Below are 27,914 nucleotides of genomic sequence, written 5' to 3'. Positions count from 1 at the left end.
TGCTATCACATGATTTTCCGCCCAGCGAAGAATCCTTGCAACTTCTGCCATTGCCCTCCTGCTTCTTGTGCCACCCTGTCTGTTTACGTGGGCGACTGCCGTGATGTTGTCTGACTGAATCAGCACCGGCTGACCTTGAAGCAGAGGTCGTGCTAGGCTTAGAGCATTGTAGATGGCCCTTAGCTCCAGGATATTTATGTGAAGTGATGTCTCCAGGCTTGACCACAAGCCCTGGAAATTTCTTCCTTGTGTGACTGCTCCCCAGCCTCTCAGGCTGGCATCCGTGGTCACCAGGACCCAGTCCTGAATGCCGAATCTGCGGCCCTCTAGAAGAAGAGCACTCTGCAACCACCACAGAAGAGACACCCTTGTCCTTGGGGACAGGGTTATCCGCTGATGCATCTGAAGATGCGATCCGGACCATTTGTCCAGCAGATCCCACTGGAACGTTCTTGCGTGGAATCTGCCGAATGGAATCGCTTCGTAGGAAGCTACCATCTTTCCCAGGACTCTTGTGCATTGATGCACTGAGACTTGCCCTGGTTTCAGGAGGTTTCTGACTAGGTCGGATAACTCCCTGGCTTTTTCTTCCGGAAGGAACACCTTTTTCTGGACTGTGTCCAGAATCATCCCTAGGAACAGAAGACGTGTTGTCGGAATCAGCTGCGATTTTGGGATATTTAGAATCCAGCCGTGCTGCCGTAGCACTACTTGAGATAGGGCTACTCCGACTACTAACTGTTCTCTGGATCTTGCTCTTATCAGGAGATCGTCCAAGTAAGGGATAATTAAAACGCCTTTTCTTCGAAGAAGAATCATCATTTCGGCCATTACCTTGGTAAAGACCCGAGGTGCCGTGGATAATCCAAACGGCAGCGTCTGAAACTGATAGTGACAGTTTTGTACCACAAACCTGAGGTACCCTTGATGAGAAGGGTAAATGGGGACATGGAGGTAGGCATCTTTGATGTCCAGAGACACCATATAGTCCCCCTCTTCCAGGTTCGCGATCACTGCCCTGAGTGACTCCATCTTGAATTTGAACCTCTGTATGTAAGTGTTCAAAGACTTCAGATTTAAAATTGGTCTCACCGAGCCGTCCGGCTTCGGTACCACAAACAGCGTGGAATAATACCCCTTCCCTTGTTGCAGGAGGGGTACCTTGATTATCACCTGCTGGGAATACAGCTTGTGAACTGCCTCCAATACTGCCTCCCTGTCGGAGGGAGACGTTGGTAAAGCAGACTTCAGGAACCGGCGAGGGGGAGACGTCTCGAACTCCAATTTGTACCCCTGAGATACTACTTGCAGGATCCAGGGGTCCACTTGCGAGTGAGCCCACTGCGCGCTGAAATTCTTGAGACGGGCCCCCACCGTGCCTGAGTCCGCTTGTAAGGCCCCAGCGTCAAGCTGAGGACTTGGCAGAAGCGGGGGAGGGCTTTTGTTCCTGGGAAGTGGCTGTCTGTTGCAGTCTTTTTCCCCTTCCTCTGCCCCGGGGCAGAAAAGAGGAACCTTTTGCCCGCTTGCCCTTATGGGGACGAAAGGACTGAGCCGGATAAGACGGCGTCTTTTTATGTTGAGAGGCTACCTGGGGTAAAAATGTGGATTTCCCAGCAGTTGCCGTGGCCACCAGGTCCGATAGACCGACCCCAAATAACTCCTCCCCTTTATAAGGCAATATTTCCATATGCCGTTTAGAGTCCGCATCACCTGACCACTGTCGCGTCCATAATCCTCTTCTGGCAGAAATGGACAGCGCACTCACTCTTGAAGCCAGAGTGGAAATATCCCTCTGTGCATCTCGCATATATAGAAATGCATCTTTTAAATGCTCTATAGTCAACAATATACTGTCCCTATCCAGGGTATCAATATTTTCAGTCAGGGAATCCGACCAAGCCACCCCAGCGCTGCACATCCAGGCTGAGGCGATTGCTGGCCGCAGTATAACACCAGTATGTGTGTATATACTTTTTAGGATATTCTCCAGTTTTCTGTCACCTGGTTCCTTGAGGGCGGCCGTATCAGGAGACGGTAACACCACTTGTTTTGATAAGCGTGTGAGCGCTTTATCCACTCTAGGGGGTGTTTCCCAACGCGCCCTAACCTCTGGCGGGAAAGGGTATAATGCCAATAACTTTTTAGAAATTATCAGTTTTTTATCGGGGGAAACCCACGCTTCATCACACACCTCATTTAATTCGTCTGATTCAGGAAAAACTACAGGTAGTTTTTTCACACCCCACATAATACCCTTTTTAGTGGTACTTGCAGTATCAGAAATGTTTAACACCTCTCTCATTGCCGTGATCATGTAACGTGTGGCCCTACTGGAAGTCACGTTTGTCTCCTCACCGTCGACACTGGAGTCAGTATCCGTGTCGACGTCAGTATCCACCACCTGAGGTAACGGCCTTTTTAGAGCCCCTGATGGTTTCTGAGACGCCTGGACAGGGACTAGCTGATTAGTCGGCTGTCTCATGTCATCAACCGTCTTTTGTAAGGAGCTGACACTGTCACGTAAATCCTTCCATAAAGCCATCCACTCAGGTGTCGACTCCTTAGGGGGTGACATCTCTATTATAGGCAATTGCCCCGCCTCCATATCATTTTCCTCCTCATACATGTCGACACAAACGTACCGACACACAGCACACGCACAGGGAATGCTCTGATAGAGGACAGGACCCCACTAGCCCTTTGGGGAGACAGAGGGAGAGTATGCCAGCACACACCAGAGCGCTATATATAGATATAGGGACAACCTTATATAAGTGTTTCTCCCTTATAGCTGCTGTATTGTTAATAACCCGCCAATTAGTGCCCCCCTCTCTTTTTTACCCTGTTTCTGTAGTGCAGGACTGCAGGGGAGAGTCAGGGAGACGTCCTTCCAGCGGAGCTGTGAGGGAAAATGGCGCCTGTGTGCTGAGGAGATAGGCTCCGCCCCCTTCTCGGCGGCCTTTCTCCCGCTTTTTGTGAAAATCTGGCAGGGGTTAAAATTCATCCATATAGCCCAGGAGCTATATCTGATGTATTTTTAGCCAGCCAAGGTGTTTCTATTGCTGCTCAGGGCGCCCCCCCCTAGCGCCCTGCACCCTCAGTGACCGGAGTGTGAAGTGTGTTGAGAAGCAATGGCGCACAGCTGCAGTGCTGTGCGCTACCTTGTGGAAGACAGGATGTCTTCTGCCGCCGATTTGCCGGACTCTTCTTGCTTCTGGCTCTGTAAGGGGGCCGGCGGCGCGGCTCTGGGACCGAGCTCCAAGGCTGGGCCTGTGATCGGTCCCTCTGGAGCTAATGGTGTCCAGTAGCCAAGAAGCCCAATCCACTCTGCACGCAGGTGAGTTCGCTTCTTCTCCCCTTAGTACCTCGATGCAGTGAGCCTGTTGCCAGCAGGTCTCACTGAAAATAAAAAACCTAAACTAAAACTTTCACTAAGCAACTCAGGAGAGCCCCTAGTGTGCACCCTTCTCGTTCGGGCACAAAAATCTAACTGAGGCTTGGAGGGGGGTCATAGGGGGAGGAGCCAGTGCACACCAGGTAGTACTAAAGATTTCTATTTGTGCCCAGTCTCCTGCGGAGCCGCTATTCCCCATGGTCCTTACGGAGTTCCCAGCATCCACTAGGACGTCAGAGAAATGACAGTTAGGAGCTGATTGACTGGAACTTTATCTCCATCCAAGGTTTAGTAAATAGACCCCTAAGCGTATACACCTCGTTACTCAATTACATTCTTTCTTCATTGATTCCATAAATTGTTTATATTTATTCAGATCGAATTTATCATCTTTTTGGCCTTTTTATTTCTTAGAAAATATCAAGCTCTTCTATTATAGTATATATATATATATATATATATATATATATATATATATAAAACAGATCTGAGGGCGGGTTATGGTACTGTTTCAGTAATTATTAAAAACAGTTCTTAATTACAAGAATCGTAAAAAATGTATTCCTGAAAATACAGAATAAAAGCATATACAATCTCTGTGTGTTTTCACATGGAGATGTCTTCAGATGTAATCTCTTTTAACATTCAGTTTCTTTTGTTAGTCTTCCATATACTGTGGAACAATAGATCAACCCAACGCGTTTCGTCCCTCAACGGGACTTCATCACGGGTGCTCAATCGAATGCTCACAAGATTGAAGTGGAGAAAACTTTAATAACAATCTATTTAAACCAGTTTATATGGACATGACACCAGGCTATAGCTGGTATGGTAAAACACAGCGTGATATGGCTCCGTGAGGGATAGGAGTCCTTTATAAAATATGACGTATCTCGCTAAACAATTAGAAATCACCAGTGAGAGGTAGCCAGTCTCTCCCCCTGAATTTTTTATATTAGTGCGAAAACACTGAAAGAGCAGTTCCTTATGGCACAAGTGTTTTCTGACATTCTCTAGTAAGTGTCTCCCAGTCTGGAATTATCTGACTTTTAACAGCTGTGGGGGCCAAGAAATTTTTGATACACAAAATTAAGGTCTGCAGAGCTTGTTTCAACAAGGAACTGTTAAGCACTCTATGACGACCCATATACAATATAAATGTAAATACAATGAAACAAGAGTAACACACAGTCCTGATTGAGAGTTTCACTCAGCATAGGGTAGGTGTCATTGCAGACAATAGTTCTGAGTGCTGCATATGCAGACAGAGCAGCTGTGGGGTTAAATACACAGAGATACAAATGGCTCAGGCTGCAGAATTGGCATATTGATCATAATGTGTATGTAGCGCCAGTGTGCACTGCCTGAGACAAAGAACCAGGTCACAAGTATTGTAAAAATAAGATTTTACTTACCGGTAAATCTATTTCTCGTAGTCCGTAGAGGATGCTGGGGACTCCGTAAGGACCATGGGGATAGACGGGCTCCGCAGGAGACATGGGCACTTTAAGAAAGAATTTAGTTAGTGCACTGGCTCCTCCCTCTATGCCCCTCCTCCAGACCTCAGTTAGAGAAACTGTGCCCAGAGGAGATGGACAGTACAAGGAAAGGATTTTGTTAATCCAGGGTAAGACTCATACCAGCCACACCAATCACACCGTATAACTTGTGATGACTACCCAGTCAACAGTATGATAACAACATATCATCAGTTCAATACCGATGCAACTATAACATAACCCTTATGTAAGCAATAACTATATACAAGTCTTGCAGAAGTAGTCCGCACTTGGGACGGGCGCCCAGCATCCTCTACGGACTACGAGAAATAGATTTACCAGTAAGTAAAATCTTATTTTCTCTAACGTCCTAGAGGATGCTGGGGACTCCGTAAGGACCATGGGGATTATACCAAAGCTCCCAAACGGGCGGGAGAGTGCGGATGACTCTGCAGCACCGATTGAGCAAACATGAGGTCCTTCTCAGCCAGGGTATCAAACTTGTAGAATTTTGCAAAAGTGTTTGAACCCGACCAAGTAGCAGCTTGTCACAGCTGTAGTGCAGAGACCCCTCGGGCAGCCGCCCAAGAAGAGCCCACCTCCCTAGTGGAATGGGCCTTGACCGATTTTGGTAACGGCAAACCAGCCGTAGAATGCGCTTGCTGAATCGTGTTACAAATCCAGTGAGCAATAGTTTGCTTTGAAGCAGGGGCACCAATCTTGTTGGATGCATACAGGACAAACAGCGCTTCAGTTTTCCTGACTCTAGCCGTTCTGGCTACGTAAATTTTGAAAGCCCTGACCACATCAAGTAACTCGGAATCCTCCAAGTCACGTGTAGCCACAGGCACCACAATAGGTTGGTTCATATGAAAAGATGAAACCACTTTTGGCAGAAATTGCGAATGGGTCCGCAATTCTGCTCTATCCAAATGGAAAACCAAATAGGGGCTTTTATGTGACAAAGCCGCTAATTCAGACACTCGCCTAGCCGAAGCCAAGGCTAATAACATGACCACCTTCCACGTGAGATATTTCAACTCCACCACTTTAAGTGGTTCAAACCAGTGTGACTTTAGGAAACTTAACACCACGTTAAGATCCCAAGGTGCCACCGGAGGCACAAACGGAGGCTGCATATGCAGCACTCCCTTTACAAAAGTCTGAACTTCTGGGAGAGAAGCCAATTCTTTTTGAAAGTAAATGGATAGGGCCGAAATCTGGACCTTAATGGAACCTAATTTAAGGCCCAAATTCACTCCAGTTTGTAGGAAGTGAAGGAAACGGCCCAGATGGAATTCTTCCGTAGGAGCATTCTTGGTCTCACACCAAGAAACATATTTTCGCCATATACGGTGATAATGTTTTGCTGTTACTTCCTTCCTAGCCTTTATCAGCGTAGGGATAACCTCAACCGGAATGCCTTTTTCTGCTAGGATCCGGCGTTCAACCGCCATGCCGTCAAACGCAGCCGCGGTAAGTCTTGGAACAGACAGGGTCCCTGTTGCAACAGGACCTGTCTTAGAGTAAGAGGCCACGGATCTTCTGTGAGCAGTTCCTGCAGATCTGGATACCAGGTACGTCTTGGCCAATCTGGAACAATGAGGATTGTTCTCACTCCTTTTCTTCTTATTATCCTCAACACCTTTGGTATGAGAGGAAGAGGAGGAAATAAATAGACTGACCGGAACACCCACGGTGTCACTAGGGCGTCTACCGCTACTGCCTGAGGGTCTCTTGACCTGGCGCAATACCTCTGTAGCTTTTTGTTGAGGCGGGACGCCATCATGTCTATCTGTGGCAGTTCCCACCGACTCACAATCTGTGCGAAGACTTCTGGATGAAGTCCTCACTCTCCCGGGTGTAGGTCGTGTCTTCTGAGGAAGTCTGCTTCCCAGTTGTCCACTCCTGGAATGAACACTGCTGACAGTGCGCTTACATGATTCTCCGCCCAGCGAAGAATTCTGGTGGCTTCCGCCATTGCCACTCTGCTCCTTGTGCCGCCTTGGTGGTTTACATGAGCCACTGCGGTGATGTTGTCTGACTGGATCAGAACTGGTTGGTCGCGAAGTAAGGTCTCCGCTTGACGTAGGGCGTTGTATATGGCCCTTAGCTCCAGGATGTTGATGTGAAGACGAGTCTCTTGACTTGACCAAAGACCCTGGAAATTTCTTCCCTGTGTGACTGCTCCCCAACCTCGGAGGCTTGCGTCCGTGGTCACCAGGATCCAGTCCTGAATGCCGAATCTGCGGCCCTCGAGAAGGTGAGCACTCTGCAGCCCCCACAGTAGTGACACCCTGGCCCTGGGGGACAGGGTGATCAACCGATGCATCTGAAGATGTGACCCGGACCACTTGTCCAGTAGGTCCCATTGGAAAGTCCTCGCATGGAACCTGCCAAAGGGAATGGCCTCGTATGACGCCACCATCTTTCCCAGGACTCGAGTGCAATGATGCACTGACACCTGTTTTGGTTTCAATAGGTTCTTGACCAGAGTCATGAGTTCCTGGGCCTTCTCTATCGGGAGATAAACCCTCTTCTGGTCCGTGTCCAGAATCATGCCCAAGAAGGGTAGACGAGTCGTAGGAACCAACTGCGACTTTGGAATATTGAGAATCCAGCCGTGTTGCTCTAACACTTTCAGTGAAAGAGATACGCTGTTCAGCAACTGCTCTCTTGATCTCGCTTTTATGAGGAGATCGTCCAAGTACGGGATAATTGTGACACCTTGCTTCCGCAGGAGCACCATCATTTCAGCCATTACCTTGGTGAAAATCCTCGGGGCCGTTGAGAGACCAAACGGCAACGTCTGAAATTGGTAATGACAATCCTGTACCGCAAATCTTAGGTACGCCTGATGAGGTGGATAAATGGGGACATGAAGGTACGCATCCTTTATGTCCAGTGACACCATAAAATCCCCCCCTTTCAGGCTTGCGATGACCGCTCTTAGCGATTCCATCTTGAACTTGAACCTTTTCAAGTAGAGGTTCAGAGATTTTAAATTCACTATGGGTCTGACCGAACCGTCCGGTTTCGGGGCTACAAACATGGTCGAATAATAACCCCTTCCCTGTTGAAGGAGGGGAACCTTGACCACCACCTGCTGAAGATACAATTTTTGTATTGCGTATAACACTATTTCCCTCTCTTGGGGGGAAGATGGTAAGGCCGATTTGAAATACCGGCGAGGAGGCACCTCTTCGAATTCCAGCTTGTAACCCTGAGACACAATTTCTATTGCCCAAGGATCCACCTGGGAGTGAACCCACATGTGGCTGAAATTCCGAAGACGTGCCCCCACCGGGCCCGACTCCGCCAGTGGAGCCCCAGCGTCATGCGGTGGATTTTGCAGAGGCCGGTGAGGACTTCTGTTCCTGGGAACTAGCTGTGTTGTGCAGCTTCTTTCCTCTGCCCCTACCTCTGGCAAGAAAGGACGCACCTCGGACTTTCTTGTTTCTTTGTGAACGAAAGAACTAATAAATAACCAGTGGTTGGTGGACCTATGTTTCCTGGGCATGAATGGTAAGTCTCCCCATTAATAGTTACCGATCCTGGTGGAACCAAATGTCACATTCCCTGGTGATGTCTCAGCATGAAGAGATTTCAACACACCGGTTGGGGGAAATAGGTTCTCCGTTTAGCAATGGAAAGGTCGTCAGAGAGAGTCCCAGGCTTTTTCTGAAGAAGGTCCACCGTCCTACAGGACCATACTAGTGGACCGTGTGGCACTACTATCCAGGACATTTGGACGGTGGACCTTCTTCAGAACAAGCATGCCCAGGAAACATAGGTCCACCAACCACTGGTTATTTATTAGTGCCCTGCACACGATCACCCAGCTTGCTTCAAGTCAGTCATGTTTTAACTTGTTCACATAAATGCCCTTATATGTGTAACAAAGTATTTTAAACCGACCAAATAGAAATTGAATAAATATTGATTGATCCTTTCCACCTGTCACTATGGGTCTGACCGAACCGTCCGGTTTCGGGGCTACAAACATGGTCGAATAATAACCCCTTCCCTGTTGAAGGAGGGGAACCTTGACCACCACCTGCTGAAGATACAATTTTTGTATTGCGTATAACACTATTTCCCTCTCTTGGGGGGAAGATGGTAAGGCGATTTGAAATACCGGCGAGGAGGCACCTCTTCGAATTCCAGCTTGTAACCCTGAGACACAATTTCTATTGCCCAAGGATCCACCTGGGAGTGAACCCACATGTGGCTGAAATTCCGAAGACGTGCCCCCACCGGGCCCGACTCCGCCAGTGGAGCCCCAGCGTCATGCGGTGGATTTTGCAGAGGCCGGTGAGGACTTCTGTTCCTGGGAACTAGCTGTGTTGTGCAGCTTCTTTCCTCTGCCCCTACCTCTGGCAAGAAAGGACGCACCTCGGACTTTCTTGTTTCTTTGTGAACGAAAGAACTAATAAATAACCAGTGGTTGGTGGACCTATGTTTCCTGGGCATGAATGGTAAGTCTCCCCATTAATAGTTACCGATCCTGGTGGAACCAAATGTCACATTCCCTGGTGATGTCTCAGCATGAAGAGATTTCAACACACCGGTTGGGGGAAATAGGTTCTCCGTTTAGCAATGGAAAGGTCGTCAGAGAGAGTCCCAGGCTTTTTCTGAAGAAGGTCCACCGTCCTACAGGACCATACTAGTGGACCGTGTGGCACTACTATCCAGGACATTTGGACGGTGGACCTTCTTCAGAACAAGCATGCCCAGGAAACATAGGTCCACCAACCACTGGTTATTTATTAGTGCCCTGCACACGATCACCCAGCTTGCTTCAAGTCAGTCATGTTTTAACTTGTTCACATAAATGCCCTTATATGTGTAACAAAGTATTTTAAACCGACCAAATAGAAATTGAATAAATATTGATTGATCCTTTCCACCTGTCACTATGGGTCTGACCGAACCGTCCGGTTTCGGGGCTACAAACATGGTCGAATAATAACCCCTTCCCTGTTGAAGGAGGGGAACCTTGACCACCACCTGCTGAAGATACAATTTTTGTATTGCGTATAACACTATTTCCCTCTCTTGGGGGGAAGATGGTAAGGCGATTTGAAATACCGGCGAGGAGGCACCTCTTCGAATTCCAGCTTGTAACCCTGAGACACAATTTCTATTGCCCAAGGATCCACCTGGGAGTGAACCCACATGTGGCTGAAATTCCGAAGACGTGCCCCCACCGGGCCCGACTCCGCCAGTGGAGCCCCAGCGTCATGCGGTGGATTTTGCAGAGGCCGGTGAGGACTTCTGTTCCTGGGAACTAGCTGTGTTGTGCAGCTTCTTTCCTCTGCCCCTACCTCTGGCAAGAAAGGACGCACCTCGGACTTTCTTGTTTCTTTGTGAACGAAAGGACTAATAAATAACCAGTGGTTGGTGGACCTATGTTTCCTGGGCATGAATGGTAAGTCTCCCCATTAATAGTTACCGATCCTGGTGGAACCAAATGTCACATTCCCTGGTGATGTCTCAGCATGAAGAGATTTCAACACACCGGTTGGGGGAAATAGGTTCTCCGTTTAGCAATGGAAAGGTCGTCAGAGAGAGTCCCAGGCTTGTTCTGAAGAAGGTCCACCGTCCTACAGGACCATACTAGTGGACCGTGTGGCACTACTATCCAGGACATTTGGACGGTGGACCTTCTTCAGAACAAGCATGCCCAGGAAACATAGGTCCACCAACCACTGGTTATTTATTAGTGCCCTGCACACGATCACCCAGCTTGCTTCAAGTCAGTCATGTTTTAACTTGTTCACATAAATGCCCTTATATGTGTAACAAAGTATTTTAAACCGACCAAATAGAAATTGAATAAATAAAGATTGATCCTTTCCACCTGTCTGCATACATCTGTTTTACTTTTCATTTTTAATTCTTAATTTTTATTTTCAATTTGTGTAAAGCGCTGTCTTTGGTACCTAGAGTACAATTGCTTATGAGACCCTGACAGTCCCTGCGACAGAGGGTCAGGCACGGGTTGAGACCCTGACTGTCCCAATGCATCAGCCTTGTCAAATCTTTTATGCAAGGAATTAACATTATCATTTAAAACCTTCCACATATCCATCCAATCAGGTGTCGGCGCCGTCGGCGGAGACACTACATTCATTTGCTCCCGCTCCTCTCCCACATAGCCTTCCTCATCAGACATGTCGACACAAGCGTACCGACACACCACACACACACAGGGAATGTCCTTTCTGAAGACAGTTCCCCCACAAGGCCCTTTGGAGAGACAGAGAGAGAGAGTATGCCAGCACACATCCCAGCGCTATAATATCCCAGGAATAACACAGTAACTTAATGTTAACCCAGTAGCTGCTGTATGTATAGTTTTTGCGCCTAATTATGTGCCCCCCCCCTCTCTTTTCAACCCTCTTCTACCGTGCATCAGCAGGGGAGAGTCCGGGGAGCTTCCTCTCAGCGGAGCTGTGGAGAAAAAATGGCGCTGGTGAGTGCTGAGGGAGAAGCCCCGCCCCCTCGACGGCGGGCTTCTGTCCCGCTTATACAGTAATTTTGGCGGGGGCTCATACATATATATAGTGCCCAGCTGTATATATGTGTACTTTTGCCAACATGAGGTCCCAAATGCTGCCCAGGGCGCCCCCCCTGCGCCCTGCACCCTTACAGTGACCGGAGTATGTGAGGTGTGTGGAGCAATGGCGCACAGCTGCAGTGCTGTGCGTTACCTCTAGTGAAGATCATGAAGTCTTCTGCCGCCTGTGAAGTCTTATTTTCTTCTCATACTCACCCGGCTTCCATCTTCCGGCTCTGCGAGGGGGACAGCGGCGCAGCTCTGGGACGGACGGCGAGGGTGAGATCCTGCGTACCAATCCCTCTGGAGCTAATGGTGTCCAGTAGCCTAAGAAGCAGGACCTAGCTTCAGAGAATAGGGCTGCTTCTCTCCCCTCAGTCCCACGATGCAAAGAGTCTGTTGCCAGCAGAGCTCCCTGAAAATAAAAAACCTAACAAAATACTTTCTCTCAGCAAACTCAGGAGAGCTCACTGAAAAGCACCCAGCTCGTCTGGGCACAGTATCAAACTGAGGTCTGGAGGAGGGGCATAGAGGGAGGAGCCAGTGCACACCAGGAACTAAATTCTTTCTTAAAGTGCCCATGTCTCCTACGGAGCCCGTCTATCCCCATGGTCCTTACGGAGTCCCCAGCATCCTCTAGGACGTTAGAGAAATTATAGTGAATACTTAGCATGTGCACTATGATAAAGGAATTGCATTTAGAATACATTGTAAAAAAAACAAACCTGTACTCTAGTATACGGCTCAGTGGCCACCATACAAAGAAACATGGCTCACGTAACATTCTTAAGCCTTCCCATGTAACCATCCTTCCATTAACCAAACTTCAATCCATCCTGAATGCAGTTGCCAGATTGATTTCCTTTACTAAGCATGTCACTAATATTTCAGAGACTTCTCCCGTGCTGCCTCCATACACTGCCATGCCGCGTCCAAGCAGGCTAATCTCCAGCCTTCAGAACCGTAAGCGGGCTCTGAAACCACATCTGTTCAGGGATGTTTATCAAATATCCTGGTATTAAAGTAGTAGATCAGTCCTTCCTCTATCACCTGCCAACCACAAATGATTTACTCTTCATTTAACATAATATCCTCCAACCCCTGCTGCTATCTCCTCAGCACACTTTGGGCCTAATTCAGACCTGAACGCAGCAGCAAATTTGCTAGCTAATGGACAAAACCATGTGCACTGCGGGGGGGGGGGGGGGGCAGATGTAACATGTGCAGAGAGAGTTAGATTTTGGTGGGGGGTGTTCAAACTGAAATCTAAATTGCAGTGTTAAAATGAAGCAACCACTATTTACCATGCACAGAAACAAAATAACCCACCCAAATCTAACTCTCTCTGCACATGTTATATCTGCCCCCCCCCCCGCAGTGCACATGGTTTTGCCCATTAGCCAACAAATTTGCTGCTGCGCTCAGATCTGAGTTAGGCCCTTTATTCCTGCTCTTTCATAAAGACAAGCCGGGCAACCGGTTCCTAACGCAATTTGTATCCGCTTATTGCATGATGCTGGTCCATGTATAAAACAAGCACTTGCACCTCATACTCTAATCTCATTTAAGGGGGGTACACACGGAGAGATCAGTGTTTAAAATCTAAGCAATCTGTCTGCATTGCTTAGATTTTAAGCATGGATCTGTCGTCTGTATGCCTCCCAGCGATAGCGATGCGCGGCCCCGCGCATTGCTATCACCGGTGCTAGATTGAGCCTGCATGCTGGCTCAATCTAACGGGTCGCTCACTTCAGCGCTGTGTGAAGTGAGCGCCCCCCCCCCCCCCCCCGTCATCGCCCCCCCCCCCCCTCACTCAGCACATCGCGCTGTGCTGGGCGGGGGGGGGGGGGGGCAGATGTGTGCTGAGTGGTCTGTGTTAAGATCGCTCAGCACACATCTCTCCCGTCAGTACCCCCCTTAACATTGTAAACTCTAGCAATCAAGGACCTTTCATCTGTTTTTCATGGCAATTAATATTTTTTTCCCACTGATAGCACAGCACAATTGAATGTGGACGATTAAATAATAATTATCTGAAATATATACAAAAAGTTGCTTAAGCTATGCTCATAGCTTCTTTGTAATCTAACAGACACATTTTAAAAGGTCAGGTGGAGTTAATTATTTCACTTTCACTGTGAGGAGACCTGCAAAACATGCACTGTGTGGGGCAGTGGTTTCCAAACTTTTTTGAATCATGGCGCCCTAGAGTATCAGAATTTTTTTCACGGCACCCCTAGGCCAAAAATTTCTTATTGAGAAATTTAGAAAGAAATATTAAATTAAGTAGACTGGTTTTATATGTCCTCCTTAGGCTCAATTGTGTAGTGAGGGACAAGATTTGCTTCTGTTTGTCCCCATATTTTATGACTGACAGCTACTAGCACTAGTTTTTCCTATTACATTGACCATAAATAATTTGAATGGGTCCTGTACCACCAATCCAAGGCACCCCTGCAAGTGTCCCGAGGCACCCCAGGGTGCCACGGCACACAGTTTGGGAACCACTGGTGTGGGGTAATGAGGACCAAGTTTGCAGACCTATGACATATTGGGACCTGTGTAGAGTTCATCAGGGGAATTTAATTAAGGGTGAATTTGCATGATAGAGGGATCTTGCACAAAGTGTTAGCTACCCCATAGGGTAGCGAGCACTTTCGTACCTATCGGGCATTCAGATGGCGGCGCAAAGGGTGCAAGAGGGGCTGCCCTTGCCGCCATTTAAATCCAGTGGCAATGGCAATTTGCACTTTTCTCCAGCAATTGAATTCTCATGTTAAATGTCTAAGGGGTATATGCAATTGCGGTCGAATTCCCGAAATTGGCGAAAAACTGGACTTTTTCGCCAAAAAAAAAAAATCGTCAATGCAATTCAGTACTTTCCGTCAAAAAAAACGTACTTTCAAAATTCGACTTTTTGAAATTCGACTTTTGTCAAATTCGACTTCTCTGCAATGATACAAGTGCTGCAATTCGACCAAAGTATATTCAATTGAAGTTTGGAAATTCGACAACAGTGCTTTTAGACAGTAAATTCGTCATTTTCAATCCGCCACACTTTGGTGGGTGAAACTAATAAAAAAAAATTAAAACATGTTTTTTTTATTGGTAATAGCATATCTATTTATATTAGAAGGGATTAGGTACTTGGTTTGTCTTTTTTGGAGGCACAAGTCTTTTTTATATATTTTTAAAAATAATATTTTTTATTTATTTTTTAGATGGAATGGTAAAATCCGGTAAAAAATGGCGTGGGGTCCCCCCTCCGGGGGGGAAAAATGACAGGGGATCCCCCGTATTTTTAAAACCAGCACCGGGCTCTGCGCCTGGTGCTGGTGCAAAAAATACGGGGGACAAAAAGAGTAGGGGTCCCCCGTATTTTATACACCAGGATCGGGCTCCACTAGCTGGACAGATAATGCCACAGCCGGGGGTCACTTTTATACAGTGCCCTGCGGCCGTGGCATTAAATATCCAACTACTCACCCCTGGCCGGGGTACCCTGGGGGAGTGGGGACCCCCCCCCAGCCACCCAAGAGCCAGGGGTGAAGCCCGAGGCTGTCCCCCCCATCCAAGGGCTGTGGAAAATGTAAAGAATATTGTTTTTTCCTGTAGTACTACAAGTCCCAGCAAGCCTCCCCCGCAAGCTGGTACTTGGAGAACCACAAGTACCAGCATGCGGGAGAAAAACGGGCCCGCTGATACCTGTAGTACTACTGGAAAAAAAATACCCAAATAAAAACAGGAGACACACACCTTGAGAGTAAAACTTTATTACACACCTGCCGACACACACATACTTACCTATGTTGACACGCCGACTGCCATGTCTCCTGATCCGACGATCCGGGGTACCTGTGAATAAAATTATACTCACCTCAATCCAGTGTCCAGATATAAATCCACGTACTTGGCAAAAAAACAAACCGCATTTACCCGAACCACGGACTGAAAGGGGTCCCATGTTTACACATCAGACCCCTTTCCCCGAATGCCGGGACACCACGTGACTGCTGTCACCGAGGTCCCTTCAGCCAATCAGCGAGCGCAACGTCCTGGCACTCTGCTGATTGGCTGGACGTCTGAGCTGTCACACAGCGCCTCGCAAAGCCTCTCCATTATACTCAATGGTGGGAACTTTGCGTCAGCGGTGAGGTCACCCGCGGTCAGCGGCTGACCGCGGGTAACCCCACCGCTGACGGCAAAGTTCCCACCATTGAAAGTAATGGAGGGAGCTGTGCGATGCGCTGTCTGAGGTCACACGCGCACAGCCAATCAGGTGAGCGCCACGGAAGTAGCGCTTCCTGATTGGCTGAAGGGACCTCAGTGACAGGAGTCACGTGGGGTCCCGGCACATTCGGGGAAAGGGGTCCCATGTGTCAACATGGGACCCCTTTCAGTCCGGCATGGTCGGGTATGCGTTTTCTTTTTTTAACAAGTACGTGGATTATCTCCCGGACACTGGATTGAGGTGAGTCTAATTTTTTTCACAGGTACCCCGGATCGTCAGAGACTGTGGCAGTCGGCGTGTCAACATAGGTAAGTATGTGTGTCGGCAGTTGTGTAATAAAGTTTTACTATCAAGGTGTGTGTCTCCTGTTTTTATTTGGATATTTTTTTTCCAGTAGAACTACAGGTACCAGCGGGCCCGTTTTTCTCCCGCATGCTGGTACTTGTGGTTCTCCAAGTACCAGCTTGCGGGGGAGGCTTGCTGGGACTTGTAGTACTACTGGAAAAAACAATATTCTTTCACATTTCTCAAGGCTATCAGCCTCCCATCCGCAGCCCTTGGATGGGGGGGACAGCCTCGGGCTTCACCCCTGGCCCTTGGGTGGCTGGGGGGGACCCCTTGATTGAAGGGGTCCCCACTCCCCCAGGGTACCCCGGCCAGGGGTGACTAGTTGGATATTTAATGCCACGGCCGCAGGGCACTGTATAAAAGTGACCCCCGGCTGTGGCATTATCTGTCCAGCTAGTGGAGCCCAATGCTGGTGTATAAAATACGGGGGACCCCTACTCTTTTTGTCCCCCGTATTTTTTGCACCAGCACCAGGCGCAGAGCCCGGTGCTGATTTTAAAAATACGGGGGATCCCTGTCAATTTTCCCCCCGGATTTTTAGAACCAGGACCAGCTCGAAGAGCCCGAGGCTGGTTATGCTTTGGAGGGGGGACCCCACGCCATTTTTTTTCGGGTTTTTCCCGTTTTTTCCCGTTTTTAAAAAACCGGATCAAAATCCGTCAAATCGGCCGTTTTTCGGCCGCGGGACTGTCGAATCCGTTTTTTTATTGCATATGGTCAATTTCGGCACCCACTTGCCGAAATTAGCCTGTCGAATTGTGTCGAGTTGAAAAACGGCCGATAATTTGCCGCTAATTGCATATACCCCTATATGTTCTCTCATGCTTGAGTGGGTTTCTTCTGGGTACTCCAGTTTCCTAACACACGCTAAAAACATACCAGTAGAACATTTGGATTGCAACAAGGCTGATTTAGAGGTGGGCAGTATTTTAATTTTTGTGCAGTGCGCCAGTGGTAAGTGATCTGCATGTGTCTACTTGTGAATCAGCTCCGAAGACTGTAAGCTCCACTGGAGCAGGATCTGATATTCCCCGTACAGAGCTCCTTGATCTTAATAAATAACTGATTATAGATAAATAAAATAATACCACTAATATAGTTAATCTGCTAATCTTATCTAACCCAACGTCCCAGACATGTACAATCGCCAATCTAATACTATTTGGAGAGGAGCATAATGGGTAAAATGTGAATTTAGCTGGCGCTATTCTGTCATTATATTTAACTGTGATATATAAAGTGCAGGTGATAATTCTAAGATCTCTTAGGAGTTAAGCAAAAAAAGAGACATACGTACATTATAACGAACTATACTCGCCTTGGATTAAAAATGTCCTGTGATTATTTTTTTGGCAGAAGGGAAAACCGGAGAAAAAGTAATTTTCACTTACTGCGCAGTGACATTGGTATTATGCAAATTGCATTGCAGATTTGACCTTTAAAGTAAGTGAATGGATGGATAACGTGTGAATTAGAGAATTAAACTTGTCAGCCCCTTTCCGCGGCGCTGCATTATACAGCCGAAGAGGACGGAGAATGTCAGTTTGTATATCATATTCAAATATCTATCATTTATTTTCACACTTCAAGTTCTTTGCGGTGCGTGAATTAGCTGCTCATTCAAACAAAGGAGCACGCTTTATTTCACCATCATATTTTGTGAAGCCTATTAACAAGTCTGAAACCTATGATGTCACTTTACAACAATATGCATGCTGGGACGTGTAATGATTTTGTTTGGGGGAGGAAAATAAAATGTTTCTCTAATGTGCAAAACTTTTGAAGGAGAGCGGTCACACTTTGTTGTAGTCGCAGTATATGCACTCACGTTAAATGAGAATAGGAAACCGTCAACCACATCGCCATATAGGCTGAATTGTACGAGGTCTCAGCAACACAGGAGCTGAGCAATCCCCTTAATGAAAGCAAGCAATCCCTTATGTTGTGTCATTAGTCAGTAGGCTGTGTTGGCTGTCTTCTGTGGGCACGCTTTATGGGAGATCATTACTAGAAAGTTGGGCATCCTCAGAGGCCAGCTCCTTGGCGTGACTCCCAAGCCATTCCGGTGATTGATTTAATTCCAAAAACCCGACAGCAAACTGGTATACAGCAACAGCTTCAATTATTTAATGAAAGAGGAAAGGGGACAGCATCTGGCATCTACTGGTGGTTTTAGAACTGAACCAAACCCTAAAAATAAGAATTTACTCACCGGTAATTCTATTTCTCGTAGCCCGTAGTGGATGCTGGGAACTCCGTAAGGACCATGGGGAATAGCGGGCTCCGAAGGAGGCTGGGCACTCTAGAAAGATCTTAGACTACCTGGTGTGCACTGGCTCCTCCCACTATGACCCTCCTCCAAGCCTCAGTTAGGTACTGTGCCCGGACGAGCGTACACAATAAGGAAGGATTTTGAATCCCGGGTAAGACTCATACCAGCCACACCAATCACACCGTACAACTCGTGATATGAAACACAGTTAACAGTATGAAACAATAGAGCCTCTCAACAGATGGCTCAACAATAACCCGATTTAGTTAACCATAACTATGTACAAGTATTGCAGATAAACCGCACTTGGGATGGGCGCCCAGCATCCACTACGGACTACGAGAAATAGAATTACCGGTGAGTAAATTCTTATTTTCTCTGACGTCCTAGTGGATGCTGGGAACTCCGTAAGGACCATGGGGATTATACCAAAGCTCCCAAACGGGCGGGAGAGTGCGGATGACTCTGCAGCACCGAATGAGAGAACTCCAGGTCCTCCTCAGCCAGGGTATCAAATTTATAGAATTTTGCAAACGTGTTTGCCCCTGACCAAGTAGCAGCTCGGCAAAGTTGTAAAGCCGAGACCCCTCGGGCAGCCGCCCAAGATGAGCCCACCTTCCTTGTGGAATGGGCATTGACAGATTTTGGCTGTGGCAGGCCTGCCACAGTATGTGCAAGCTGAATTGTACTACAAATCCAACGAGCAATAGTCTGCTTAGAAGCAGGAGCACCCAGCTTGTTGGGTGCATACAGGATAAACAGCGAGTCAGATTTTCTGACTCCAGCCGTTCTGGAAACATATATTTTCAGTGCCCTGACAACGTCTAGCAACTTGGAGTCCTCCAAGTCCCTAGTAGCCGCAGGCACCACAATAGGCTGGTTCAGGTGAAACGCTGACACCACCTTTGGGAGAAACTGGGGACGAGTCCTCAATTCTGCCCTATCCATATGGAAAATCAAATAAGGGCTTTTACAAGACAAAGCCGCCAATTCTGATACTCGCCTGGCAGAAGCCAAGGCCAATAACATAACCACCTTCCACGTGAGATATTTCAGATCCACGGTTTTTAGTGGTTCAAACCAATGTGATTTTAAGAAACTCAACACCACGTTGAGATCCCAAGGTGCCACGGGGGGCACAAACGGGGGCTGAATATGCAGCACTCCTTTAACAAATGTCTGAACTTCAGGTACTGAAGCTAGTTCTTTTTGAAAGAAAATTGACAGAGCCGAGATCTGTACCTTAATGGAGCCCAGTTTTAGGCCCATATTCACTCCTGCTTGCAGGAAATGCAGAAATCGACCTAGTTGAAATTCCTCCGTAGGGGCCTTTTCGGCCTCGCACCATGCAACATACCTCCGCCATATGCGGTGATAATGAGTTTCTGTGACCTCTTTCCTGGCTTTAATAAGCGTAGGAATGACTTCCTCCGGAATGCCCTTTTCCTTCAGGATCCGGCGTTCAACCGCCATGCCGTCAAACGCAGCCGCGGTAAGTCTTGGAACAGACAGGGGCCCTGCTGCAGCAGGTCTTGTCTGAGCGGCAGAGACCACGGGTCCTCTGAGATCATCTCTTGAAGTTCCGGGTACCACGCTCTTCTCGGCCAATCCGGAACGACGAGAATTGTGTTTACTCCTCGCTTTCTTATTATTCTCAATACCTTTGGTATGAGAGGTAGAGGAGGGAACACATAAACTGACCGGTACACCCACGGTGTCACTAGAGCGTCCATAGCTATCGCCTGAGGGTCTCTTGACCTGGCGCAATACTTCTCTAGTTTTTTGTATAGGCGGGACGCCATCATGTCCACCTGTGGACGACCCCATTGATTTACAATCATTTGGAAGACTTCTGGATGAAGTCCCCACTCTCCCGGGTGGAGGTCGTGCCTGCTGAGAAAGTCTGCCTCCCAGTTGTCCACTCCCGGGATGAACACTGCTGACAGTGCTAGTACATGATTCTCCACCCATCGGAGAATTTTTGTGGCTTCTGCCATCGCCGTCCTGCTTCTTGTGCCGCCCTGTCGATTCACATGGGCGACTGCCGTGATGTTGTCTGACTGGATCAGCACCGGCTGGTGTAGGAGCAGGGATTTTGCTTGACTTAGGGCATTGTAAATGGCCCTTAGTTCCAGAATATTTATGTGATGGGCAGTCTCCTGACTTGACCATAGTCCTTGGAAATTTCTTCCCTTTGTGACTGCCCCCAGCCTCGTAGGCTGGCATCCGTGGTCACCAGGACCCAGTCCTGTATGCCGAATCTGCGGCCCTCCAGAAGATGAGCACTGTGCAGCCACCACAGAAGAGACACCCTGGTTCGTGGAGACAGGGTTATTAAACGATGCATCTGAAGATGCGATCCGGACCACTTGTCCAACAGGTCCCACTGAAAAATTCTGGCATGGAACCAGCCGAATGAAATTGCTTCGTAAGAAGCTACCATCTTTCCCAGGACCCGCGTGCAGTGATGCACCGATACCTGTTTTGGTTTTAGGAGGTCTCTGACTAGAGAAGACAACTCCCTGGCTTTCTCCTCCGGGAGAAACACTTTTTTCTGTGCCGTGTCCAGAATCATTCCCAGGAACATTAGACGTGTCGTGGGGACCAGCTGTGACTTTGGGATATTCAGAATCCAGCCGTGCTGGCTCAGCACTTCCTGAGATAGTGCTACTCCCACTAACAACTGTTCCTTGGATCGTGCCTTTATTAGGAGATCGTCCAAGTATGGGATAATTAAAACTCCCTTTTTTCGAAGGAGTATCATCATTTCCGCCATAACCTTGGTAAATACCCTCGGTGCCGTGGAGAGTCCAAACGGCAGCGTCTGGAATTGGTAATGGCAATCCTGTACCACAAATCTGAGGTACTCCTGGTGAGAATTGTAAATGGGGACATGCAGGTAAGCATCCTTGATGTCCAGGGATACCATGTAATCCCCCTCGTCCAGGCTTGCAATAACCGCCCTGAGCGATTCCATCTTGAACTTGAATTTTTTTATGTATGTGTTCAAGGATTTCAAATTTAAAATGGGTCTCACCGAACCGTCCGGTTTCGGCACCACAAATAGTGTGGAATAGTAACCCCGGCCTTGTTGAAGTAGGGGTACCTTGATTATCACCTGCTGGGAATACAGCTTGTGAATCGCTGCTAGCACCGCCTCCCTGTCTGAGGGAGCAATCGGCAAGGCGGATTTTAGGAAACGGCGGGGTGGAGTCGCCTCGAATTCCAGCCTGTATCCCTGAGATACTATTTGAAGGATCCAGGGATCCACCTGTGAGCGAGCCCACTGATCGCTGAAATTTCTGAGGCGGGCCCCCACCGTACCTGGCTCCGCCTGTGGAGCCCCACCGTCATGCGGCGGACTTGGAAGAGGAAGCGGGGGAGGACTTTTGTTCCTGGGAACCTGCTGTTTGCTGCAGCCTTTTTCCCCTGCCTCTGCCTCTTGACAGAAAAGACCCTCCTTTTCCCCGCTTGTTTTTCTGGGACCGAAAGGACTGAACCTGATAAAATGGCGCCTTCTTAGGCTGTGAGGGGACATGGGGTAAAAATGCTGACTTCCCAGACGTTGCTGTGGAAACTAGGTCGGAGAGACCATCCCCAAATAATTCCTCCCCCTTATAAGGCAAAACTTCCATGTGCCTTTTGGAATCTGCATCTACAGTCCACTGGCGAGTCCATAAGCATCTCCTAGCAGAGATGGATAATGCACTTACTTTAGATGCCAGCCGGCAGATTTCCCTCTGTCTCTCATGTATAAGACTGAGTCTTTGATATGGTCAATTGTTAGCAGGATCGTGTCTCTGTCTAACGTGTCAATATTTTCTGACAGTTTATCTGACCACGCAGCGGCAGCACTGCACATCCATGCTGACGCAATAGCTGGTCTGAGTATAATGCCTGAGTGTGTATATACAGACTTCAGGATCGCCTCCTGCTTTCTATCAGCAGGTTCCTTAAGGGCGGCTGTATCCTGGGACGGTAGTGCCACCTTTTTAGACAAACGTGTGAGCGCTTTATCCACCCTCGGGGGTGTTTCCCAACGTAACCTATCCTCTGGCGGGAAAGGGAACGCCATTAGTAGCTTCTTAGGAATTACCAATTTCTTATCAGGGGAAGCCCACGCTTCTTCACACACTTCATTTAATTCATCTGACGGGGAAAAACTACAGGTAGTTTTTTCTCCCCAAACATAATACCCTTTTTTGTGGTACCTGGATGTAAATCAGAAATATTTAACACCTCTTTCATTGCCTCAATCATGCAGTGAATGGCCTTAACGGGCATTAAATTTGACTCATCGTCGTCGACACTGGTGTCAGTATCCGTGTCGACATCTACTTGTGCCACCTGAGATAGCGGGCGTTTCAGAGCCCCTGATGACTTTTGAGACACCTGGACAGGCACGAGCTGAAGACTCGGCTGTCCCACAGTCGGCATGTCGTCAAATTTTTTATGTAAGGAGTCTATACGTGCACTCATTTCCTGCCATAATACCATCCACTCAGGTGTCTGACCCCCAGGGGGTGACATCCCTGCTAAAGGCATCTGCTCCCCCTCCACATCATTATCCTCCTCAAACATGTCGACACAGCCGTACCGACACACTCCACACACACAGGGAATGCTCAGAGGACAGGACCCACAAAAGCCCTTTGGGGGGACAGAGTAAGAGTATGCCAGCACACACCAGAGCGCTATATATATACAGGGACTAACTGAGTTATGTCCCTAATAGCTGCTTTTCAAATATAATATACTGTATACAGTGCCAATTTTAATGCCCCCCCTCTCTTTTCCCTCTTACTGTACTGTAGAATTGCAGGGAAGAGCCAGGGAGCTTCCGTCCAGCGGAGCTGTGAGGGAAAAATGGCGCCAGTGTGCTGAGGAGATAGGCTCCGCCCCTTTTTCTCCCGCTTTTTATGGGATTCTGGCAGGGGTATTTACCTCATATATAGCCCCAGGGGCTATATATTGAGGTATTTTAGCCAGCCAAGGTGTTTTTATTGCTGCCTCAGGGCGCCCCCCCCCAGCGCCCTGCACCCTCAGTGACCGGAGTGTGAAGTGTGTATGAGGAGCAATGGCGCACAGCTGCAGTGCTGTGCGCTACCTTGGTGAAGACAGGATGTCTTCATGCCGCCGATTTTCCGGACCATCTTCTTGCTTCTGGCTCTGTAAGGGGGACGGCGGCGCGGCTCCGGGACCGAACATCAAGGCTGGGCCTGCGGTCGATCCCTCTGGAGCTAATGGTGTCCAGTAGCCTAAGAAGCCCAATCCGGCTGCAAGCAGGCGAGTTCGCTTCTTCTCCCCTTAGTCCCTCGCTGCAGTGAGCCTGTTGCCAGCAGGTCTCACTGAAAATAACAAATTCTAAGACTATAACTTTCTAAGAGCTCAGGAGAGCCCCTAGTGTGCATCCAACCTCGGCCGGGCACGAAATCTAACTGGGGCTTGGAGGAGGGTCATAGTGGGAGGAGCCAGTGCACACCAGGTAGTCTAAGATCTTTCTAGAGTGCCCAGCCTCCTTCGGAGCCCGCTATTCCCCATGGTCCTTACGGAGTTCCCAGCATCCACTAGGACGTCAGAGAAATGACATTTCTTGGAAGTCAGAACAGCTTTGAGTACTACAATAATAACATAATTCAGAAGTCGTTCTCTGCAATCTGCCACAATTTAAAAAGTTCATCTTGTGCAAATGCTGTATGCAGAGGACCAAATAAACACTTTTCAATCTATAGTGAACATTCAGAAAAAACAATAGTCCATTAAGCAGTAGTGTTCATTCCAGATCACAGCAACTGGGTACAAGATTTGCACTAAACCACAATTAATCAGACACTCGCATTGCTATCTTTTGCTGTACAGGATAAAAGCTTATTTTTAAATGGTTGCTGTGTACCCAATTGCAGTGGGCCTGATTATGATTTGGAAGTAAAGTTAAAAAAAAAGCAAGTAACTTTGAGTCCGGAATAAACCATGTTGCCATGCAAGGGGAACAAATACATTTACATTTTTTCTGTGCAGGGTAAATACTGGCTGCTTTTGCATGTAGCCCACAAATGTTAGACTAGCATAATACTAAAGCCATACCTCCCAACTTTTGTAATGTGTAGAGCGGGACGTGCCGTGCCAAAGACGCGTTCGTGACCGGAAAGGGGGTTGAGCCTATCATAAATGGGTGGAGCCTCGTGCTAAGGGGCGGGGCATCACGCTACAACCCAATTTTTTTACTTTGAGGGCGTGCCCAGCGTTCCCCGAGCAGCCCCTTCTTCTCCTCCCCACACTGTTTAGACCTAAATCCGATCTCATAGGATTTATTCTAAAGATGACAAAATAAGGGGATAAAAGGATGATGATGATGATGATGATGATGATGACTTACCGTGTAAGGGCCGGTGTAGCCATGTCAGACTGAACGCCTATAGCCATCGGTATGCCACCGCAGTTAATGTTGCCAAGTTCTTCTGCAATAGCCATGCTATACGAGAAATCCAAGCCCATTCCCCCGTATTCTGATAACAGACAATGCAATTACAATATTACTAATGCTTATTTACACATTAACACATCATACTGTAATTAAAGACTGATGTCTTTGTAATAAAACCAATAAGGACTGATTCAGTTGTTTATTAGTGAGTTTGTTAATTTCAATTAATTAATTCTTCCAAATGAAGAAGACATTTTTTAATCCATTCAAATTGAATTAGAATTAGGGAAGGAAAGTCAATTAAATTGAGGCAAAATTAAAAGATTAACCAAACACCTACAAAATTAACCTAATATGATGTGTAAGCAGTTGTTCATGTACTATTTAATAAGAAATAAAGTCACTGATCACCTACAGTACATAAGCCATTATGGGGTATATGCAATTGCGGTCGAATTGCCGCAAATGTCTAAAAACTGGGCATTTTCGACACAAAAAAAAAAAAAAAATTCGACAATGCAATACAGTACTTTTCGCCAAAAAAACGGACGTTTCAGATTCGACTTTTTGAAATTCGACAGTTGTCAAATTCGACATGTCTGCAATGGTAAAATGCGGCTTTTCGACAAAAGTATATTCAAATGAAAAATGTTGATTCGCCTCACTTTGCTGACGGAATCTAATAAAAATTTTAAAAAACATGTTTTTTTTTGTGTTTTTTTTATTGCTAATAGCATATCTATTTATATTAGAAGGGATTATGTACTTGGTTTGTCTATTAGGAGACACAAGTATTATTTATATATTTTTTTAAAGAATATTTTTTTTAAACTGACTAAAATAATATGAAGAGATCAGAGCATGGTTTTCAGTGGGAAGGGGTGGGAATGGGTTAAAATCAAGAAAAAAAAATGCGTGGGGTCCCCCCTCCTATGCATAACCAGCACCGGGCTCCACTAGTCAGAGAGATAATGCCACAGCCGGGGGACACTTATATCGGTCCCTGCGGCCCTGGCATTGTGGTTCTCCAAGTACCAGCTTGCGCGGGAGGCTTGCTGGGACTTGTAGTTCTGCTACAAAAAAACAATATTCTTTATTTTGTCACTTGGCTATCAGCCCCCCATCCGCAGCCCTTGGATGGGGGGGACAGCCTCGGACTTCACCCCTGGCCCTTGGGTGGCTGGAGGGAGGGGACCCCTTGATTTAAGGGGTCCCCACTCCTCCAGGGTACCCCGGCCAGGGGTGACTAGTTAGTGATTTAATGCCAGGGCCGCAGGGACCGATATAAAAGTGTCCCCCGGCTGCGGCATTATCTCTCTGACTAGTGGAGCCCGGTGCTGGTGTTAAAAATACGGGGGACCCCTACGCTTTTTGTCCCCCGTATTTTTGGCACCAGGACCGGACGCAGAGCCCGGTGCTGGTTGTGAAAATACGGGGGATCCCCTGTCAATTTTCCCCCCGTATTTTTACAACCAGGACCGGCTCAAAGAGCCCGAGGCTGGTTATGCTTAGAAGGGGGTACCCCACGCAATTTTTTTCTGGGTTTTTTAATCATTTTTGTGCCGTCCAAAAAGTCAAATCCAGGACGCACATTTGGTCCGTTTTTCAACAGCAGGACTGTCGAATCTATTTTTTATTGAATATGTCGAATTCGGGTCCCGGCGGGAGGGTATGTGACTGTCGAATTGAGTCGAATTTAAAAACGGTCGAATTCCAGCCGGAATTCGACCGCAATTGCATATACCCCTATGTGCGCTGAACGAGTATTAAGAGAATGCAGGCCACTAATATTACTGGGGCACTTCCTGACCAATACCTGTATGTATGAGGCACCGTTTCTGAGTGAGTGCATGACAACTGACTAATACCTGTATGTATGAGGCACTGGGTGAGTGCATGACAACTGACTAATACCTGTATGTATGAGGCACTGGGTCTGGGTGAGTGCATGACACCTGACTAATACCTATATGTATGAGGCACTGGGTCTGGGTGAGCGCATGACAACTGACTAATACCTGTATGTATGAGGCACTGGGTCTGGGTGAGTGCATGACAACTGACTAATACCTGTATGTATGAGGCACTGGGTCTGGATGAGTGCATGGCAACTGACTAATACCTGTATGTATGAGGCACTGGGTCTGGGTGAGTGCATGACACCTGACTAATACCTGTATGTATGAGGCACTGGGTCAGTGCATGACAACTGACTAATACCTGTATGTATGAGGCACTGGGCCTGGGTGAGTGCATGACAACTAATACCTGTATGTATGAGGCACTGGGCCTGGGTGAGTGCATAGGCTGCATTTGTGCAAGTGGCAAACTAGTATACTGGAGGACACTTAGGAAATGCAGTTGAAACACAATGCAAAATGCCCCGCGGGTTGGGGCTGGGAGACCGGCACTGGGGCTGCGCTCGCCACGCTGCGGGCTCGGTGGCTTGCTGCGCTCACCACAGGTTCTATTCCCACGGACACCCATGAGTGAGAATAGTCCCTGTCAGTCAGCATGCCAAGTGTAGGGCTAGTAAGCCGGCGGGATTCAGGCGTATGGTGGCCGCCGGTATCCCGAGTGCCGGTCACATGACCGGATCCCTGCCCTAGTGTCTTAAGTCACTAACTGCAAAGATTTTGCATCCCACTGTTCTTGCCGTTTCCATGTATGGACAACCTGACTCTTTGACAATGACCGGATTGCACTCTACCAGCCCTGACCCCCTGCATGAACCTGTAATTTGGTACCGAACCCCTTACCTGACCTTGGTGCAGTGCAGAAACAATCCTGCCACCTAGAATGATCTCAGTTTCAGTATTGCATAGGGGATGTAGAAATTTTAATTGCAGATATAAGTCTGCAGTTTAACGAGACTTTATGGCCCAACTTGCCCCAACAAGTGTACAGATGTTCTGGGTAAGATTCCCAACTGTGTGTTAGAAGTGGAACTTGATTTGCAGCGGGGTGATTAAGTAGAGCAGGAAGAAAGATTACCGGCATGCTAGTATGTACTGACTACTTCTGCCAGCTGCTGACCACTGCAGGTTGGGGAGAGTTGCTGGCTGCTACAGTTAAGATACAATTGGTGTGAGTACCTGTTCACTTGAGCTCTTTTCCATCTCTCAGACTACTTTCATGTATCCTTTTATCACAATCTGCATGAGATGTATGTTGTTTCCGTAAA

The 27,914-nt window shown here is 47.7% G+C and overlaps 1 protein-coding gene across 2 annotated transcripts in view; it reads right to left on the bottom strand.

Moving 5' to 3' along the window:
* Positions 1-27,914, bottom strand: part of LOC134927227 (probable acyl-CoA dehydrogenase 6) — a 222,066-nt gene that overhangs the window by 72,104 nt on the left and 122,048 nt on the right. For both annotated transcript variants that reach the window (XM_063921394.1, XM_063921395.1), the window contains exon 4: positions 24,683-24,812. In XM_063921394.1, the coding sequence (XP_063777464.1) occupies positions 24,683-24,812 (130 nt within the window). The remainder of the gene's footprint in view (positions 1-24,682; positions 24,813-27,914) is intronic.

This window comes from Pseudophryne corroboree, chromosome 5 (assembly GCF_028390025.1).
Source record: "Pseudophryne corroboree isolate aPseCor3 chromosome 5, aPseCor3.hap2, whole genome shotgun sequence".
NCBI classification, from domain to species: Eukaryota; Metazoa; Chordata; class Amphibia; order Anura; family Myobatrachidae; genus Pseudophryne; species Pseudophryne corroboree.
Note: the sequence above shows the minus strand (reverse complement) of the source record. Positions and strands in the feature narration are given on the sequence as shown.